The 20,315-nt window shown below is 42.7% G+C and overlaps 1 protein-coding gene across 2 annotated transcripts in view; it reads left to right on the top strand.

Annotated features, from left to right (window-relative positions):
- The window catches only part of DIS3L2 (DIS3 like 3'-5' exoribonuclease 2), a 366,764-nt gene that overhangs the window by 154,799 nt on the left and 191,650 nt on the right, over positions 1 to 20,315 (top strand). For both annotated transcript variants that reach the window (XM_059167711.1, XM_059167710.1), the window contains exons 7-8: positions 12,922 to 13,022; positions 18,230 to 18,477. In XM_059167711.1, the coding sequence (XP_059023694.1) occupies positions 12,922 to 13,022; positions 18,230 to 18,477 (349 nt within the window). The remainder of the gene's footprint in view (positions 1 to 12,921; positions 13,023 to 18,229; positions 18,478 to 20,315) is intronic.

Raw genomic sequence — 20,315 nt, 5'->3', positions numbered from 1 at the left:
GAGTTTTCCAAGGGTGTGAGCCCAGAAGGTTTAAGGATCAGTGGGGGGCCATCTTAGACACTGCTCATCGAAAGAGGTTTCCTCATTTTTTTTTTTTTCAGCTAAATATGTGATCTTTCTCTTCTGGGACTCTTCTTCATAGCTACTTTTTTTTTTTTTTCGGTTCATATTCCATCACAGATCTTATTATGGTTTAATATTTTCTTTTCTTCCCTCACATAAGTGTTTTTGCTCATCTTTCATCCACTTGCAACTCTGAGAACAGAGTCTTGTATTCAGCAAAAGTCTCCCATTTTTTCCTTCTTTGAAGCTAGAGAAGGACCAGAGTTGCTGTCTTGCTTAGCACCAGAGTCCTTTCTGTCCACAGCAGCCACATATGAGCCATTATAAAACCTTCAGATTCGCCAGTTGGGCATCAAAAGCAGTGACTCACTCATGTCTGTATAACCTGGCTGGAGTGACCCACACGAGTCTGATTTGCATTTAGAGTTAGAGCTTGTTACCTTATTAAAGAGAAACAATTTTCCATCAGAGATGCTTTACGCATTAGCTGTTTTCAAGTGGTGCATTGTTCTGTTTCCAAGGGGGCCCGGTGGATCTCAGATAATGATGCAGTCTATAAAAATCAACTTCTTCAAACTGTCTGTTTTCTTTTGCCTCTTAATGATCACTTTGTGGTCCTGCTTTTTTAGGTCATAGCAAGTGAACTGATAAAAAAGACTGGCTCTTGGAAGGGCAGCATTTTAATTCTGTCCCCTTTTCCCAACAGTGGGCTGGACCTATTCATTCCTGTTGGAGATGTTCAGTAGGGTATGCTTTAAGAGGCTGGTACATAAGAGAAAGAGGATATAGGTTTGATATATGTGGAATTAAAGACTCAGAACACAACAAAACTCATCTAATCTAGCTTCCCATGCTTTGAGACCAGTCTCCACTCAACCCTCCAAGATGGCTTAGCACCTTTTTCATTTGAAGTTTTTTTTTTTTAATTAACATACCATGTATTATTTATTTCAGGGGTACAGGTTTGTGAATCATCAGTCTTACACAATTCACAGCACTCATGATAGCACATACCCTCCCCAGTGTCCATCCACCAACCACCCCCATCCCTCCCACCCTTCAGTCTCTTATGCTTTGTCTCCCTCTCTGGTTTCGTCTTGTTTCATTTTTCTGTCCCTTCCCCTATGATCCTCTGTCTTACTTCTCAAATTCCTCATATCAGGGAGAACATGTAATTGTCTTTCTCTTATTGACTTATTTTGCTTAGCATAATACCCTCTAGTTCCATCCATGTCATTTCAAATGGCAAGATTTCAGGGTTTTTGATGGGTGCATCTTTCATATATATATATGAAAGATGCATATATATATATGAAAGATGCACCCATCAAAAACCCCGAAATCAATAAATCTATCTATCTATATTTCTCACATTTTCTTTATCCATTCATCTGTTGATGGACATCTAGGCTCTTTGCATAGTTTGGCTATTGTAGACATTGGTGCTATAAACATTGGGGTGCAGGTACCCCTTCAGATCACTACATTTGTATCTTTAGGGTAAATACCTAGTAATGCAATTGCTGGGTCATTGGGTAGCTCTATTTTCAACTTTTTGAGGAACCTCCATACTGTTTTCCAGAGTGGCTGCACCAGCTTGCATTCCCACCAACAGTGTAGGAGGGTTCCCCTTTCTCCACGTCCTCGCCAACACCTGTTGGCAATTTCCTGATTTCCTGACTTGTTAATTTTAGTCATTCTGACTGGTGGGAGGTGGTAATTCACTGTGGTTTCGATTGTATTTCCCTGATGCCAAGTGATATTGAGCACTTTTTCATGTCTCTTTGCCATTTGGATGTCTTCTTTGGAGAAGTCTCTGTTCATGTCTTCTGCCCATTTTTTATTGGATTATTTGTTCTGTGGGTGTTGAGTTTGATAAGTTCTTTATAGATTTTAGATACTAGCCCTTTATCTGAAAAGACATTTGCAAATATATTCTCCCATTCTGTCAGTTGTCTTTCGGCTTTGTTGACTGTTTTCTTTGCTGTGCAAAAGCTTTTGATCTTGATAAAGTCCCAATAGTTCATTTTTGCCCTTGCTTCTCTTGCCTTTGGTGATGTTTCTAGGAAGAAGTTGCTGAGGTCGAAGAGATTGCTGCCTGTGTTCTCCTCAAGGATGTTGATGGATTCCTGCCTCACACTGAGGTCTTTCATCCATTTTTGTCTATTTTTGTGTATAGTGTAAGGAAATGGTCCAGTTTCATTCTTCTGCATGTGGCTGTCCAATTTTCCCAACACTATTTGTTGAAGAGACTGATTTTTTTCCATTGGACATTCTTTCCTGCTTTGTCGAAGATTAGTTGGCCATGGACTTGAGGGTCCATTTCTGGGCTCTATTCTGTTCCATTGATCTATGTGTCTGTTTTTGTGCCAGTACTAAACTGTCTTGATGATTACAGCTTTGTAATAGAGCTTGAAGTCTGGAATTGTGGTGCTGCCAGCTTTGGTTTTCCATTTTTTGAAGTTTTGATGGATAGTTAGTCTTGAGAAGTCTGGTAAAGAAACACTGGTTTGATTTTAGTAAACACTGTATTCTGGTGTTGAAATAATCACATCATATTAAGATTTAAAGGTTGTCCCCTTTAAGAAAAACTCTGATGAAAGTCAACTTAAACTTGGAGGAATCATCCATCTGCTGGGAAAGATGCAGAATTAGTAAGTTAAAGCCAGCTACATTATGTGCCTACATTTTGGGTCTTTGGGGAGCCATGAGGCTAAAAGCCAATTAAAGCTTTAGTAGAGAGAAATTTAAAAGTGGTTTCTCCTGGGCAAGAGAAAGATTTGGAGCAGAGAGTGCAAGTAAAGTAGGAGAGTGTTGATGATGTAATTAATACAGTTAACAGCTGGGAATGGGAATCAGTGCAGAGCCCCATCTGAGAAGATGACTCTGTGAGAAACTCAAGTTTGGGCCTGAAAGCTACACTATCTAGGTTTCGGCTTCAAATCAGGAACCTGAAGGCATCTCTGCATGGTCAGCCTGGTGAGGAGGGTGGCCAAACCTGCTACAATGAGTATGCAGATTAGAACAATATAAAAAATTGATAGCAAAGGGATTTTTCCTCTTACTGCTTGAGTATTAACTCCTTTCATCCCTTTATTCATCCTTTTCTCTTAATATGTCATGTCCTTCTTTCCCCAGTTTCTACCCATCTGTCTACTCTCAGACATTGTTATCTAACTGATGTTCCCAACCTCTGCCCGGAGATGTAGAGCCTTATCTCCAGCCTGCGTAGAGGACATTATCATACTTGTATCCCATTGTCATCCCAAACTTAAAATTGCCTCAAACAGAGTGATTGCCTTCTCTCATTATCTTATCACTCAGCCAGATCTCTCAGAAATCCTGTTTTCTTTTCCATTCTCACTTCATCAAACCTGTTAGGATCCTGAAGGCTGTGTGGCATCATGGGAAGGGCATGAGGGGCCCGCATACATGAGGCTGGCACCTATGGCAAGCCTGTTACTTGATCTTTGTAAGCCTCATTTCTCCTATCTCTCTAATTGGGTAATTGGCATGATAATACCTGCCTACCTCATTGGATTACTGGAGAATATAAAATGTGGTTTTGTATATAAATCATGTAACACAGTGCCATACATGTGCAGTAGGTGCTTAATAACTAGTTAGTAGTTTTATTTTGAATGCACAGAGCACAGTGCCTGGCATGTTTAGGGCCACTGTTTGGAGATGCCACTCGCATTTGATCCTCCCCGGAATTGTGTTTCCCAGCTTGGAATGTATTGGGTATCCTCCTCTAGCACTTCTCAACAGATGAGTTTATAGGTTTCCGAGAAAAGCTGCTCTACCCCCCCCCCCCCCCCGCTATGGTCCCCCTCAACTTTCAGCCACCACGTTCACAAACGACTTATGCCTAGACTCATCCCCTCCCTAATTTGTTTTCCTACAGAGAAAGTGGCATCTCTGTCCTTCTGCGCGAGGCTAATCTTTACCCCCGGCTTCTGATACCATCCCTTCCTTCCCAGGGCCCCCTCCCAGTCCTCATTGTGCTGTCTTCAACCACACCTCCTGTAGTGGTTCTTTCCCATCAGCAATTAACCATGACTGAGGCTCCCTTATCTTAAAAAAATAAAATAACAACCACCAGGTCGTGAATTCTCTGTACCCCTCCAGCTACCACCCTGTATTATTCCAGTCCTGCCTAGTCAGACTTCCGGAGCCTAGTCCACACCCTCGTTTCCTCCGCTTACCTTTCATTCCGTACCCCGCGCGTTGCATTCGGAATTCACTGGGTTTCCTTCTTTCAAATGAGTCTTCAAAAGGGTTGCCTGTGACCTTGTTATTGCTAGGGCCACCCTGCTGACCATGTTGAAATGCTTGTTTTGTAGTTTTTTGGTTTGTTTGGTTCTTTGGTTTTTGTTTTTGTTTGTTTGTTTTGGTTGACTCACACCACGTTAGCCTGATTTTTCTCCTACTTTCCCAACTGCACCTCAGTTTCCTTGTAGGCTTTTCTGCTTCTGCTTTCTTAAATATTGGTGTTTTTCCCTGCTTTGACTCTTCTAATTCGAAACCTTCTCTGAGGAGGCCAGTCCACTCATCCATTTGTCCTCTGTACACAGGTGACACCGTCATTTCCGTCTCTAGCCCAGACTTCTCTCTTAAGCATCAGATCACCTCAGACTTACCAAGTCCTACTAGAACTTAGATCGCTTCCTGGTTGCCTGGAGATGCTCTTCCTGTGGTGGCTCACTGCCCATTTGTCTTTAATGTGAGTCAGAATCAGAACCCCCTGGGAAGCTTGTTCCAGCAGACTGCTGGGCCCCATCCCACCAGAAGTCCTGAATCCCTCCATCTGGGGGTAGGTCCTGAGAACTTGCACTTCTGGGAGTTCCCAGGTGATGCTGTTGCTGCTGGTCACAGAACTCTGAGAACTTCTATTTAAGGAATTGATGCTGGTTTTCCCTATTCCTTACTCTCTCCTATGACCTCCCTCTTTTCCCTTCACTTAGCATTCACATAATCTTGTCAGTCTAGCCTTTTAACTACCTCTCTAGTGTGATTCTAGCATTAAAAGCTAACTGGCTTTTCTTTCTTTTTTTCTTTTTTTATAGATTTTATTATTTGAGAGAGAGAGAATGAGCAGTGGGGAGAGGCAGAGGGAGAGGGAGAAGCAGACTCCATGCTAAGCAGGCAGCCCATTGTGGGGCTCCATCCCAGAACCCTGGGGTCACGACCTGGGCTGAAGGCAGACACTTAACTGACCGAGCCAGCCAGGCACCCCTCTAAGTGGCTTTTCTGTCTCCTGTCTGACTTCTCTTTGAACACAGCCAGTGTGAGCTTCTTAAAGCACAAGTCCTGTTAGTCTCCTGCCTACTTTATTCTATAGCTCTGCATTGCCTTTGGAGTAAATTCAGACTTCCTGACGTTGACCTGGCCTCTGCCTGCCTCTCTCGCACCAGCTCTTGTTTCTCCTTACTTCACACAGAAGGCACCAAGCATTCGGAAAAGTAATGAATACTTTAAATATACATTATATAGCAGTCATTGAGTGCCTCCTTTTACACACATTAACTCCATTTAATTTTTCTTAACCCTATAAGATTGGTACATTTTACAGAGGAGGAAATGTGACCCATTTTATAATGTTACCATTGCCCTGAACACCAACCATGTCTAGTCAGTTGTGCCCAGGATGACAAGCTTGTATTCCCTCAAAACTCACTGTAAGAGCCAATAATGATAATAATGATAATGATAATTATATCAACAACAATATTAAGAGTATCTAAGAGTTTTGGTTATTGTACTTTGTGCCAGGGTACTCCCTGTAAACATAAATCATGTAAACTATTCCAGATTTACTGGGGAGGAAATTCACAGGGAAGGAATAACTTGTGTCAAAATCACATAATTCAAGGTCACAGGACAGAGGTTTGAATTTAGGTCTTGTGACTTCAAAGCTCATGCGTTTAACTACTCTTATCTTTCCTATGGGTGGAAGCAGTGAAATTGTATTGAGAGCTATTTATTACTTGCCATCTTGTAAAATTTAAAAATTTTCAATGTCTATAACTGAATTATAAAATTTTTGGCAACCCTTTCCTCCTCATTGGAACCCACCCACACATACCTGTCTTTCTTCCAGATCTTATCATACTGTGGTGGTTGGACTTGGAGTCGTGCTGGGTTCTGACACCCCCTCTACCAAACACCTCCTTGGATAAGTTCCTTTGCCTCTTTGAATGGCTGATGGCTATTCTCTAAAAATCAAAACAGTAATACTTCCTTCATGGGGTTGCTGAGAAAAATAAATGTGAGAGTACCTGCTTCTTCTCTCTGTCCCTTGTGCTTTTGCCTTATATAACATTGGGCATTATCATAGTGGCTTCCTTACTATCTCCTACTATCTTCCTTACTATTGCCTGTTGTGTTTCCTGCACAGGTCACAATTGTCCCCTCCCCTGTTCTCACCCTGTCACTTTCCCTAACTATGCTCTACAGTGCCACCTGAAAAATATTTGTAAAATATAAATCTTGGGGACTTTCTGTTACTAGTAATGGTGGGCTATTATTCAAACACAGTTCTGCCTGCTAAAACAACTAAAAATATTTGCATAAAGTAAAAAAAAAAAAAGACCCCAAACTTTGATCATTAAAGAGCAGGCAATGTTGCAGATTTTACCAGCAGTAATGGGGGACAGAAATAAAGTAGCTGGGGTCTCACAAGAAGCTGGGACTCCAAAGGGCTCTGCCATGTGGGTGAGCTCACTTGGAATTACAGCCCAGCTTCAAGCTGACTGGGTCAACCAAGGAATCTCAAGTCTTGAATTGGCTTAAGGGCTGGTATTCCTCCAGGCACCAGGCAAAACCAAGTGGAAATCCTTTCCAAAGGAAGGTTTCTTCAACCCAGGCCTCAAATTATTCAGTGATGAGCATGTAAATATAACCAGGCACCGAAGGAAACCATATTGCAGTTGCAAGAACCATCAACAACCACATGCAATAGAAGCAGCCCTTCATACATGTCATCAGATCCTGGAATCTGTAAACAACTACTGTGTTTAAAGAAATAAAAGATAAGCTTGAACATATCTGCAAAGAGTAGGAAACTACGATATGTGACAAAGCAAAGTGGAAAAGGAACCAAATAAAAATTCTAAAAATAAGCATAACTTTAATGAAATTAACTCAGTGGATGAGGAAAAATGTAGTATATTTGATGGCAGATTTTAAAGAAGAATGCCTCAGTGGGTGAATTTAATAGAAGATTGGATAAAGCTAAAAAAAAAAAAATTAACAAACTAGGAGACAGTAAAAAAAAAAAATTATCCAGAGTATAACATGGATAGACAAATAGAAAACACAGAGGAGAAGGGTCTAAATAAGTTAAAGTCTTAGAAGGAGATGAGTGAAAAATAAGCAAAATGAAATTTAAGGGTACTGGCTGAAATTTTCCATAACAGCTGAGATACCAAACCACAGATTTAAGATGACTAATGATTGCAAGTAAAATTTTTAAAAAATCCTAACTTAAGTGCATCAAGATGTAAATCAAAAGCCAAGAGAAAATCATTAAACCAGCTAGAGAAAAAGATTCTCTTCATAGGAGCAACAGACTGACCTTTCACCAAATATGATTCTGATCATGGCATTCTCAAAATTTTCAATAGCTTTCTGTTCCTATAATATAAAATACATGCTCTTCAGCATGTCATATAAGGCCTTTCATGCCTGGTCTCTTCAGCTTATTTGAACATTGAACCTTCCTCCTTCTCCCATTTATTCTTAATTGTGTGCCTTTGCACATGTTCCTCACCCTTTCTGGGATGTCATTTGTTTAACTGGATAGATTAAAACTCCTTTTGCCCAATTCCTTGCCTTTTTCTTCACATTACCCCCACTTGGCATCACAGTCAAATCATCTGAAGACCTTTTGATGCACTTGTGAAGTGTTAAGAATCATCAGACTTGTTAGTCTGTTGTTTATATATGAGAGGACCAAATCAAGGTAATTTTTTTTAAAAGATTTTATTTATTTGAGAGAGAAACAGAGCATCAGTGGGGAGAGGGGCAGAGGGAGAGGAGACAGAGACAAGCAGACTCCTTGCTGAGTGAGGAGCCCCACCCTGGGTTCCATCCCAGGACCCTGAGATCATAACCTGAGCTGAAGTCTGATGCTTCACTGACTGAGCCATCTAGGTGCCCCCAGAATCATTTTTCTTACCAGAATCAGGTATTAGGTTTGCACTTGATAGATGTAAGTGGCCATACCAACCCTACCAAACCATGGCATTTTACTTTTTAAATGTTTAAAATAGAAGTTTTAGACAATCTGTAGAAAGAGATTAGGATTTCACTCGACGTTCCTTCCTAGAGTATGTGCTGGGGGATATAATGAGTAGTTGCCTGTATTAGTAGTTTATCTATTTCCTAGAAAATTCTCTCTTTTAGATGAAGAATTTTGGTAGTCACTAGTTTCTAGAATCTCTTGAACTAGAAGGGACCACAGAGTGCATGGGCAATCTCTGCCTTCACTATGGCAAAACCAAAGGCTGTGGGGACGCATAACCCTCCACCCTTGTGAGGACTTCCAGCCTGCCCTGTTCTAGTAATTTCATCATAGAGTTTTAGTGCTTTGTCAAGCCATTTTTCCTGATATTCAATCAAAAGCTCCTTTAATATAAGCCCATTTTTCATATACTAAGTCATCCATTGTGATGGAAATATACTTAGCATCATTCTTCTCAGACATGTCTCTCCAATTTCGTCTCTCTTTGCTCTCACTGCCACTATCTAATTCAGATTCTGATTGTGTCTCAGCTCGACAGCAGCCCCGCTCCCAGCTTTCTAAGATCTTCATTCGGCATTGCTTCCAAACTCATAGCCCTGAGACGCATATGTCCCTTACCATCAAAATGCTTAATAGGATAGTGTCCAGGCTTGTCAGTTCATGGTGTAGATCTTATGTTAGAAAGTATGTTCTGCTGAGAATGGAGTTAAATCATAAAATATCAATGACTTAAGTAAGAAAGAAACCTATTTCTATGTTATATAAAAGAGGACCAGAGGTAGGCGGGCCAGGGCTCAGAGGGTAGTTCCACAGTCTTAAGCCCATTCTGTTGTGCTGCTCTCTGGTGTAGAAAGTACCCTTGTCCTGCAGCCTCTGGGACCAAGATAAGTACTTGAGGTCCAGCTGTCACATCCAATTCCAACCAGTAAGAAGGAAGAAAGAGGGAAGGCTGGGCCTCCGTCTTTTAAAGACACTTCCCAGAGGTCACTTACAACACCTTCACCTGCATTTTGCTGGCTAAAACTTAGACATATAGGCTACACTAAGTTGCAGGAAAGCTGAAAAATGTAGTCTTTTAACTATGTTTCCCCAGCTGAAATTGGAGTCCTTGTTGCCAGGAAAGAAGAGACTAGATCTTGGGCAGTAACCAGAGTGTCTGCTGCAGGACCTTTCTGCCATCCTCGTTCCTCTCCGCACCCCAGAGCCTTTTCTCCCAACCCTTGTATCTTCAGGTTGTTAGTGGCTACAGTAAATCTCTTGCTAGTCCTTTACCCTGTGGCCTTTTCATAGCTCTGGGCCTTACCTACAGTGTCCTTTCACTTTCTCATCTGTCTCACATTCATACATCCTTCAAGCCCAGATCACTCCCTCAGGGCAGTTTTTTTTTTTATCTCCTTAACAGTGACAACATAACACTAATTCCTGGAGCCAGATAGCAGTGGAAGAAGAGCTTTCTGAACTTAATAGTTGAACACACTTGGGTTTGAATCTCTTCTCTCCAGCTTGGCCTGGAAAATACAGAAATGGAAGGACTCAGCCTACAGACTGTGTTTAAAGCCACAGCCTAGACTTCTCTTCGAGTTTCAGACCTTTATATTGAACTGCTTATTCAGCGTCATCATTTGAAGGTTTCATAGGTGGCCTCAAAGAGGAACACCTCAGAAGTAGAACTCGTGTTTTCCACCTCCTCCTCTAGTCTCTCCTATGCCAATAATGATACTTCTATCGACCTAGCTGCAGGTGTCAGAAAGCTGGACATCACCCTTCACTTCTCATAGTTAATGATCTGTAGGGTTTCCTGTCTGATCACCATCAAAATCTCTTTGTTCAAGTGTACAATGTGTCTGAGGTTGATCCTTTTCATTCCCTACAGTGCCTCCATCGTAGCACCATCCTCACGTGTCTGGATTGCTCCAGTAGCTCTTCGCTGGCCTCCCTGCCTCTGCTCTCAGCCTGCTTGAACCTGCCCTTGGGCAGTATGACTTTCATGCACAAATCCTTGCCAGCTTCCCGGTGTATCCAGGTTCCAGTTTAGGACGCGTCAATCCTAGAAGACACCAGCTGACTTGACTCCTGTTACCGCTCACCCTCATCCCTGCCATGCCTGTTCTGAGGCTCACTATGCACCAGCTACCTGGTTTTCTTTCTGTTCCTTGTTTGTGCCAGGCACCTGCCACCTCTGTCCCTTCCCAGTACTTTTCCCACCTGGGGTCTTCTGTCCCTTTCTTTACTCCTGAACACACCATCCTGCGGTGTCAGCTTAAATGTCACTTCCATGTAGGGCCTCTTTTCCTGACCTCTTAATCTAAATTGTATATTGACAGAACTCTTCCTCCTTGAAACTGTTCTTTCCTTCTTCGCCTTCATCACAATTTATTGATTGAGTGGTTATTTATTGAGTATCACTTGCGCATTAAAGTATATGTTCTCTAAGGGCTGGAACCATATTTCTTTCATTCACTGAATCCTTAATGTGCATTGCTCAATAAATAGACATGGAATAAATGAATAAATGAAGGATCTCATGATTAAACAGTGTGTCAGATCTCTCATTAACCTGACAACTTTGCTGTTAGGGTAGGGAGACGTAGTTGTTGGAAACTTATGAAGGTGGTTCACCTTTCTAACCTCTAATTGCGTTTCCTCACATTTGTTGAACGTATCTCTGATGCTCACCTGCAGGGCTGAAAGCTTCAGTTTGATTTGTTGGAATGCATCTTTGAACAAAGCTTTGTTTCTGTCAGGGTATATGAACTCAGAACCTGGAAAGGTTATCTGTAGGTGTGATATTGGAAAATCACAGTTGGGCTCGCTTCCTTGGCTACCCCTCTTTCTTTGGATGCAACCTGGCATAACCTTTGGAACAGAAGACTTGCCTGTTGTTGGGGTGGAGTCTAAAGCAATAGTCATTTTAAGTTGGAACCATCAGTGACTGTGATAGAAGGTTGCATGCCCAGGATTTGGGATGCCTTAGAAAACCCCCTTGATTGCCAACTCTTGAGACTTAAAGTTCAGATAGCAGGTATCTAGGTAGAATGTGCTGGTTCATGGTATTTCCAGCCTCCTAATCTTTCCTGAATGACCTTGTTCTGTGGAGCACACTGGCAAGATACGTTATGGAGCAGATCAAAATTTGTGTGGGTTTTTTTCCTCCCCAGGAGTATAAAAGATGTGGTTCAGGAAGCATCTAATGACTTTAGAATCCTGAACTATGGTCTAAAATCCTGAACTGTGGATATCATCTGATGGACAGGGTGATCAACAATGGGAAAGTTCTCATTTGTTTTTTCTTTTGGGAAAACAGTGAGAATTCTGCTTTCAGTGGGCACTATGGTAGGCATATTTCAATATAGATGGAAAAGCAAACAGTTGATCATTCTTAAACCCCAGTAGGTCAGATCATGCCAGTGTTTCCAGAGTACGCCCAGAATGGTAAAACTTGGCCTTAAAGCTGAGCTTTGGCTAAGAGACAGCCAGTCCTGAAAAGGATTTATTTATTTATTTTGGCCTTGGTAATGTCTAAATGATAAATACAAGTCTCTCTTAGCTATCTGGAGTGGAGCCCACATGAATGCGCTGTGACCCCTAAAATGCAGAAACTCCAGTATAGTTGGATAAGACTATTTTGTTGGGGAGCTCTAAAGTTAAAATATGAAAATACAAAATACTAAATGTTCAGAAGTGTGTAATTTGCTGCATTTGTTCAGAGTGGTTTTAATACTTCTGGTACAGAGCCTAACTTCCCTCTTTATTAGGGAGATGTGGTTTCAGTTTCTTGGGTGAATGTGCATTTTATAAGTTTCTTAAGAAAGGAAATTAAACATTTAAAGACTTTAATACTCTTTATATAATGTCACTAAGAAAAGCCAGGAAAATCAGGGTTGGCCTTTTTATTTATTTATTTAATAAATATAATCTATTTTCCCCCATTTTGTTTGTTATGGCTGGTACCAAAGTACTTTTAAAAGTTAACATTTATTTTGATTTCAGCAGATGTGCTTAATAAATTAACCTATCTCTCTTCTTCATTGTGGGCTGGGGCAGTATTTCATATCTAGTATGTTTGCCATTTGATGCCTAACCCATTTAGCTCAGTTCAGTGTGGTTCCATATCTCCACTTATATGATGCTTAGCATTTGAATAACGTTAAATAGCTCAAATGTGGGCACCTGAGTGTAAGCACATTCTTGCAAGTTGGTGATGTGATTGACCTTAGCTGAGTCTCCTGACTACTGTGGGCTAGGGTTTCCTTTTCTGTAAAGTGAGTAGTTTAGGATAAATAAATGGTGCTCCGAATTTAAAATCCCACCTGGCGCCTGGGTGGCTCAGTCTGACTCTTGGTTTCGGCTCAGGTCAGGATCTCCTGGGTCAGGACACTGAGACCCACATTGGTTCCCTGCTCAGCCAGGAAGGAGTCTGCTCGGAAGAGTCTTTCCCTCGGCCCCTCCCCCCACTCACGCTCGCACACTTGCATGTGCGCTCTCTCTCTCTCTCTCTCTCTCTCTAAAAAAAAAAAAAAAAAAAAAAAAATCCTGTGAGTCTGTATGCCTACTACATAGGCATCTAACTGATTCCTCTTCTCTCTTTTTCCTCTCTCTTCTTACTTTAGGAAAAGAGGATGCTGATGCTCCCGTTACAAAAGATGAGAGCACCTCCTCGTCACAGGACCCAAGAGCTTTACCGGAGAAGTCCCTGCAAAGATCAGCAAAGGTCATTGCCCACAGATTTTCTGCATATGTCCAAATGACTGTCACCTGAGCTACCTGTCAGAGGTGTCTCATGCAATTCAGTGGGAGCAAGGAATCATAAAAAGCTAATATTTTGTATAACTTTAAAGGGATACATATATGTTGATTTGCCTGTGTTTGGATGAAGGTCCACAGACTTTCCTTTGTGTGTAGGTATGTTTACTGAAGTTCTGCATTATCTTTTTCTGCTTAAACCACTCTCACAGTGTGATGTCTTTTTTTTTTTTTTTAAGATTTTATTTATTTATTTGACAGAGAGAAACACAGAGAGAGAGGGAACACAAGCAGGGGAAGTGAGAGAGGGAGAAGCAGGCTTCCTGCCAAGCAGGGAGCCTGATGTGGGGCTCAATCCCAGGACCCTGGGATTATGACCCGAGCCGAAGGCAGACACTTAAGGACTAAGCCGCCCAGTTTCCCCTAACATGATGTCTTTGATTTCCAGTTCAGGTTATGTAAAGTGGAGTGAGAATTTAGGCATGATGTGAAACAGTACAAATGTAGATGCCTTCTATATTCTTAGTTTTTTGCTTCAGGTTTTTTTATTGTTGTCATGTCCACATCGAATTCAAAAGTAAGTTTTTAATGCCCTTTTTAGTTTTCCCCCAAGTATTTAATTTAATTATTGTAGACACAAAAAACCTGCTTTTGTGTCCTGTCTGTTGTTTTGCATAGTTCAGTTTTATTTTTCAGTTATATATGCTAGTGGCATATTCAGATATGGGATCAAACATGGCTGACCCTAGCTGTGCAGATAGCTTGTGGTAGAAGAAGTGGTTCAGTGGGTGGTAATAAGCAGGAATCTTTCTCTGCCACAGACTCCCCCTTCAGTGTGTTCGACTTGCAGTGGTAGTGTTGCCCCTCAGTCTAGCACCTCTTACAGATTGACACGTGGAATTTCTGAATTATATTACATTTATGTTATCCTCAACTGACTACCAATTATTTTAATAAGCATATACCCATATACCCATATACCAGGCAACATGCTAGGTATAGAAGATTGTAATGAATGGAAAGCCTGTGGGCTAGATCTGGCTTAAAAAACTTGTGTTTTGTATGACTTGTGCAGCATTTAAAAATTTTGACTAAGTAGTTTACTAAAAAAAGAGAGAGAGTGAGAGACTTCTGGCTTCTCTTGATGAAACAAAACATCTGACAACACTGGGCCACATTCTTCAATGACTTTAGTCCGAGCTGAGTATAGGCCCCCCTCTTAGATGGAACTTGTGTTCTGCAGTTTGCTGCTGCCCTCTCAATGGTACTCTCTCTCTTGCTGGGTTGGTTGATTGGGTTTGATAACTTCTTAGTGAATTCAGTAAAAAATTGCAAGGCAATGCAGCACTTGTATACAAAACTTGCACTGTGGCCAAGTCATTTCTCCAACTAATGTAGGAATCACAGGTGATGTCAAGCTACTTCATACACTTCTCATGCTGTCAGATATTAAAACAAAAAGCAAGGACTTCTAGTTCAGACAAGAGGGCATAGACTCGTTTCTCCTTGCTCTTTCCTGGTAGTACAGCTATAAACCCTGGAAAATAACAGGAGGGAGAATTCCGAAGGGTGAAGAGAGGAAGGCAAGTCAGTTAGGGACTCCTCCCTCCTCCCCCAGAAGTAGGAGATGACAGGGGAACACCAGTAAGGAGGATCCTCCCCCAACAGGTATATGGTCCAGGAGACCTTTTTCCTCATGAGTCTGAGACCCTGCTTTCCCAGCCAGAGACCCTCGGCACACAGGCAGCAGCAGGGTCCTACCACAACTAACAACCTGGATGGGAAGTTTCTTTGTCCCTACATGGACGTGAGTCTGTTCCTGATCCGTACTGGAGAGACCAGGTGGCTAGCCCTGAGGAAGTTCTTCTCACCCCCTCAGGCAGTACCGGCAGAGAGCGGCTGGAGCCCCAGTGGTTCCATGTCAGCCAGACATCAAAATGCTACTGTGCAGTCTTTGCTGATGAAGTTGTCATTGGAACTAGAGCCCACAAAAGTAGTTCAGGGTCTCTGTGCTAAAACAAGACAGGGTGACCTGCCTTCTAAAAAAAAACATTTCAGTAAGACCTTGCATCTCCCAACATAATAGTCAAAAGGTCCAGGTACAGTAGAAAATCATTCATTATACCAAAAACCAGGACATCCTCACCTGAGTGAGGAGAGACAACTAACTGATGCTGACACCAAGACGGTGCAGGTGACTTGAAATCAGCCATCATAAATACGCTTCAACAAGCGATGAAAAACTCAAAACAAATGAGAAATTAGAAAATCTTGGAAAGAAATAGAGGTTATTTAAAAAAAAAAAAAAAAAGAACCAAGTGTAAATTTCAGGACTAAAAAACGCAGGAACAGAAATAAAATACTCAGAGGATAGGCTCAGTAGTAAAGGTGACTCAGCATAGAATTAGTTACCTTGAGAAGAGATCAGTCGAATTTACCCCGCTGAACAGAAAGAAAATAGACTAGAAACAGTGAACAGAGCTTCAGGAAGTTGTGGGACTGTAAGGTAGATTCAGCATTCAGACCACTGGAGTCCTAGAAGGAGGGGAGCATCAGGAGAGTGGGGCTTATAGACTGCTGACTGGGAGCAGGTTAAAAATACCTGAGAGATTTTGAGGTTGGAGCAATGATTGTATAACATGAATGTGTGTAGAATGGTGTCCATCTTCTATCTGCATCATTGGAATTCTCCTCTTTCTTTTTTTAAAGATTTTATTTATTTATTTGACAGAGAGAGAGATCACAGGTAGTCAGAGAGGCAAGCAGAGAGCCTGATGTGGGGCTCTATCCCAGGACCCTGAGATCATGATCTGAGCCAAAGGCAGAGGCTTAACCCACTGAGCCACCCAGGTGCCCCTGTAATTCTCTTCTGATGGACTCCATAGCTTGTGTTTGGGGTTGGAGATTAGCAGTGGCCAAACTGTCCCAGAATTGAGGATTTTTTAGGGTGGGTGCAGTGGAAGGGGAAGAGAGGTGAGGCATTTGATGACAGAGATGAAAGGACTAGAAGTGCTGGAAGATGATGTCCCTCAGAGGTAGGAAAGGATTCAGGCTGAAGAAGTAGCAAACAGACACAGAAAGCAGGCTGCGGTCAAGGCGCCAGTAGGCTTGATGTGGTGAAGAAACCGTGGAGTGGGGACCAGGAGAGTAGGGGACCTGGACAATGGGTCAGTCTGAGATGATTGGGATTAGATCTAAGGATGCTGAGTGGTGGCCATGAGGATGAATTGCCAAAATGGAACGGAAGTGAGGGCCACTGGTACTGAGGAGGTATGGGGACTGTGAGGGCAAGACAGTGGCTGAGTCATTCACTGGGAAGTGTAAGCCAGGTACTGCAGAGTAACTAGGAGGTCCGTGGGTGACAGTAGCAAGAAGGGGACAGCCTGAACCATGAAAGGTTGCAGGCATACACACGAGGTGGGAAGAGTATGGTCTGGATGTGACAGTACAGGAAAATAAGGGGCTGAGCGTGGAGAAGAAGCAGCTTCTGTCCAAAAGGCCTGGGACAGACAAACACACATGAGGACGCAGTCAAGGATTCCTGTACAGAGGACATGGAAGCTTGTTCAAAACAGTGGTGTTTTCCAAGGAGGAAGGAAGGGTCAGGAGAACGTAGAACCTCTCACTGAGATTGAGATTTGCAGAGAGGACAGATGTCCTGTGGGGTAGCAACCAGGTGTCCCTGGGGCAGAGGAGAGGCAAGCTGCCTGGTTGGAGGCTCTTGGCAGACAGACTGAGGCCCCACATGGAGTCAGAGACATGAACAAGAGTGGCAGCCAGCTCACCAGCAGTCTGGACCTTTGCTCAGTGGTCAGAGTGGAATGCTGGCAAGTAATTTCGGTGAGAGGGTCAGAGTGCAGACTGTCTGCAGTGGGAAAGGGGAATAGTTCAGGGAGAAGAACTTCCCAGGGTGGTTGAGGGGATTCACTTTCTTCGAGAATGTGTCTCTCTTGGTGGAAATAGTATGTCCTTGTAGTGCTGTGGTGGTCTGGGTCTTGGCCTGGTAAAATGAGAGAATGGGTTTTAATGTTGGAAAGAAGGAAGGTGAAAAGGTTTCCAGCCTTTTTGTTTTTTATTTTTATTTATTTTATTTTATATATATATATATATATATATATATATATATATTTTTTTTTTTAAGAGAAGGAGGTAAAAAGGGTGAGCAGTGGTGGCAGGGGTTGAGGGGTAGAGGGTGGGGAGGAGGGAAAGAGAGAATGTTAGGCAGGCTCCACGCCCAGTGTGTTGCCGGATACGGGGCTCAATCTCACAACCCTGCGATCATGACCTGAGCTGGAATCAAGAGTTAGAGCCCCACCCTAGTCACGCAGGCACCCCAGGTTCCAGCTTTTAAGGGCATAATAAAGACCAATTCCTTATTTATATTTAATAACATTGTTTTTTAAAAAGCAACTCTTCATGTGAGAAAAATGTAATGCAGGGCAAATACTTGGAACCGTACTTCCTGCTGGAGTCTTACATACGTCCTTAAGACACAGGTCTTTGTTATAAAAGCCGTTTCATGGGTGCCTGGGTGGCTCAGTGGGTTAAGCCTCTGCCTTCAGCTCAGATCATGATCTCAGGGTCCTGGGATCAAGCCCTGCATCGGGCTCTCTGCTCAGCAGGGAGCCTGCTTCCCACCCCCTTCTCTGCCTGCCTCTCTGCCTACTTGTGATCTCTCTGTCAAATAAATAAATAAAACCTTTTAAAAATAAAAAATAAAAGCACTTTCATGTAATATGTCCATGTATTGCATGGTTTGCCTTGGATAAATATGCTTGCTAGATACTTAAGTTGTTGCAGCTTAAATATGCATCACTTAGGGGGCCACGTGGGTGGCGTTAGTTGGTGAGCATCTGCCTTTGGCTCAGGTTATCATCCCAGCATGCTGGGATCAAGCCTCACATCGAGCCCGCATCAGGCTCTCTGCCCCTTCTGCTTCTCCCCCTCTTGCTGCTGCTCCCCCTGCTTATGTTCTCTCTGTCAAATAAGTAAATGAAATATTTTTAAAAATATGTGCATTACTCAGTCACAGAGCATCACTGAGAGGCCCTTCGTTTGGACCTAGAGAAACTGCTGGGCCTACCTCATTCACCAAATAATATCTTGCTGACTTCTCCCAACTGTTATCCAGCCCTGTAGATGAGCAACATTTGACTCTATCTTTGGTGTTTTCAGGTGGTTTACATCTTGGAGAAAAAACATTCCCGGGCAGCAACTGGCTTTCTCAAACTCTTGGCTGATAAGAACAGTGAACTGTTTAGGAAATACGCCCTGTTTTCTCCCTCGGACCACCGAGTGCCTAGAATTTATGTGCCTCTCAAGGACTGTCCCCAGGACTTTGTGACCCGGCCTCAAGATTATGCCAACACACTGTTCATCTGCCGCATCGTGGACTGGAAGGAGGACAGCAATTTTGCCCTGGGGTAGGTGATCTCTGGCAAGAAAAACCACAGAGTGCACACAGAGCTCAGTTTAGGTGGCCTTTTGGTAAACGCTTTTGTATATTCTAATTATTATTTCTTTATTAAAACATAGGTACTTGGCATATTTGGGTCCTGGTTTTTCAGAAATTGTTCTTAGCTATCACTTTGGTAACTGTAGGCTCCTTGAATTGCCAGGCAATCACCTCTTTTTGTTTTTGATTTGGGACATAAAACATAAGCACATTGTGAGTCTCTACTTGTTTCCCATTATGTCATGAACCTTGTTTGTACCTGTGAACTGTGAGGGATTTATTGTATCGAACAATCAGACTCTTCCGTTCAGATGCCAGTGTTAAAATATGCAAAATTCCAGGCATTCCAGGGGACCCCAGTCTCTGTGCTTTAAAATATAAATATGAGGGAGCACGGTGTGGGGGTGGTGGAGGTGAACAGGTCAGTGGTGCCTGGGGCCCCCTTGCAGACCAGTTTGTGTCTTCCTTCAGCTGGTGTCGCAAAAAGCAGGTCTTGGACCTGAGGAGGAGGATTTGTGGCCAGAGCTGCTAAATAGTGGTAAGATTGAGATTTGTGTCTGAATGATGCCGGCCAGACTGCCCGGGATAAATTCTCTGCTACGCCTGTTTCACATCCAGCGGGGGAACAACAATGTCTGCTTTCAGGTCCTGCATGTGTTCTCCAGTGTCAGAATGGGTGTCCGCTTTGTATCTTGGGAACACTGGGGCCAGGACATGCGGTTCTGGGCTGGTCACTATGGAGCTGGTGTGACCAATTCCAGTGCGGTCATGCGGTCCCAGCTGTCTTAGTCAAGGGCTGTTCTTGCAAAACAACCTGACCGGTGCCTTCCAGGTCCTGGGACCATTGGCCAGGGCTTCTCATTAACAAAGGGCAAGTACCTCCTCAGCATTCTGGGTACTCCAGGATCCATTAGAGGATCCTGCTGGGCCCTCTCTTCAGGTTCTGGAAATTACTAGAAGATAATTCTTTCCTCAGAGCTACCTACTGCTGTTACAGCGCAGTCCTTGCCCTGTTGGTGAGCACAGAGGAAGGCTGGTCTTAGGGCTCTTTGCCTTCCCCATGACTACCCTCCGATTAGCCCCAGTCCCCTCTGCCCTGTCTCCTCTCCTTTCTGCTTTCAGGGGCTTTGTCAGTCCCTTTAGAAAAAGCCTCTCATCTCAAGTTGAATCTTTTCTTTGTGGCTGGGAAAATTCCAGCCACCATGGGTGGTAAGCTTCCCCTCCCGCAGCTTCAAGGCTGGGACCAGGTCTTGCAGGTGAAAGTCAACCAGTTCAAAAAATGTTTGGAGACCTTCAGGGACCCCTGTGATTGTATGGTGTATAACATTTTTATTTTGAAATTTTCCACAAACATTGAGATAATAATACATCAGCAACAACTATCTGCCAACCATATGTAATTTATTATTTTGCCAAAATGTAAATATGAAAGTATATCTTAATGATGCACTTTGTTCGTATCTATCCTTCCTAGGTTTTACTTATGGTGTTAAAAATTAAGTTGCCTGACTGTAAGTAGGAAAGGGTACCATGTTTTTATAGAAGGTGCCAGAAACCAGTTGAACTTAAATATAGATGATGTGGTCACAGAGCATCATGGATAAACCGCTTCATTTCGCTCTGAAGAAACTGCTGGCCCCAGCTGTTTGATCAAAAGCTGTATCTGTTTTCTTCTTATAATTGTATTCATTTTGAAAGAAAAGCAGTAGTAAGTTTTAGCTGTATTTTTAGCCCTTTAAGATGGATAGTGTCTGGTTCATGCATCACACAAAATGAAAACAAAGGTGTACAAGCTAGAGAAGTTTG

The sequence above is a fragment of the Mustela lutreola genome, chromosome 3, assembly GCF_030435805.1.
Source record: "Mustela lutreola isolate mMusLut2 chromosome 3, mMusLut2.pri, whole genome shotgun sequence".
Classification (NCBI taxonomy): Eukaryota; Metazoa; Chordata; class Mammalia; order Carnivora; family Mustelidae; genus Mustela; species Mustela lutreola.
This window is presented reverse-complemented; position numbering and strand designations above follow the sequence as displayed.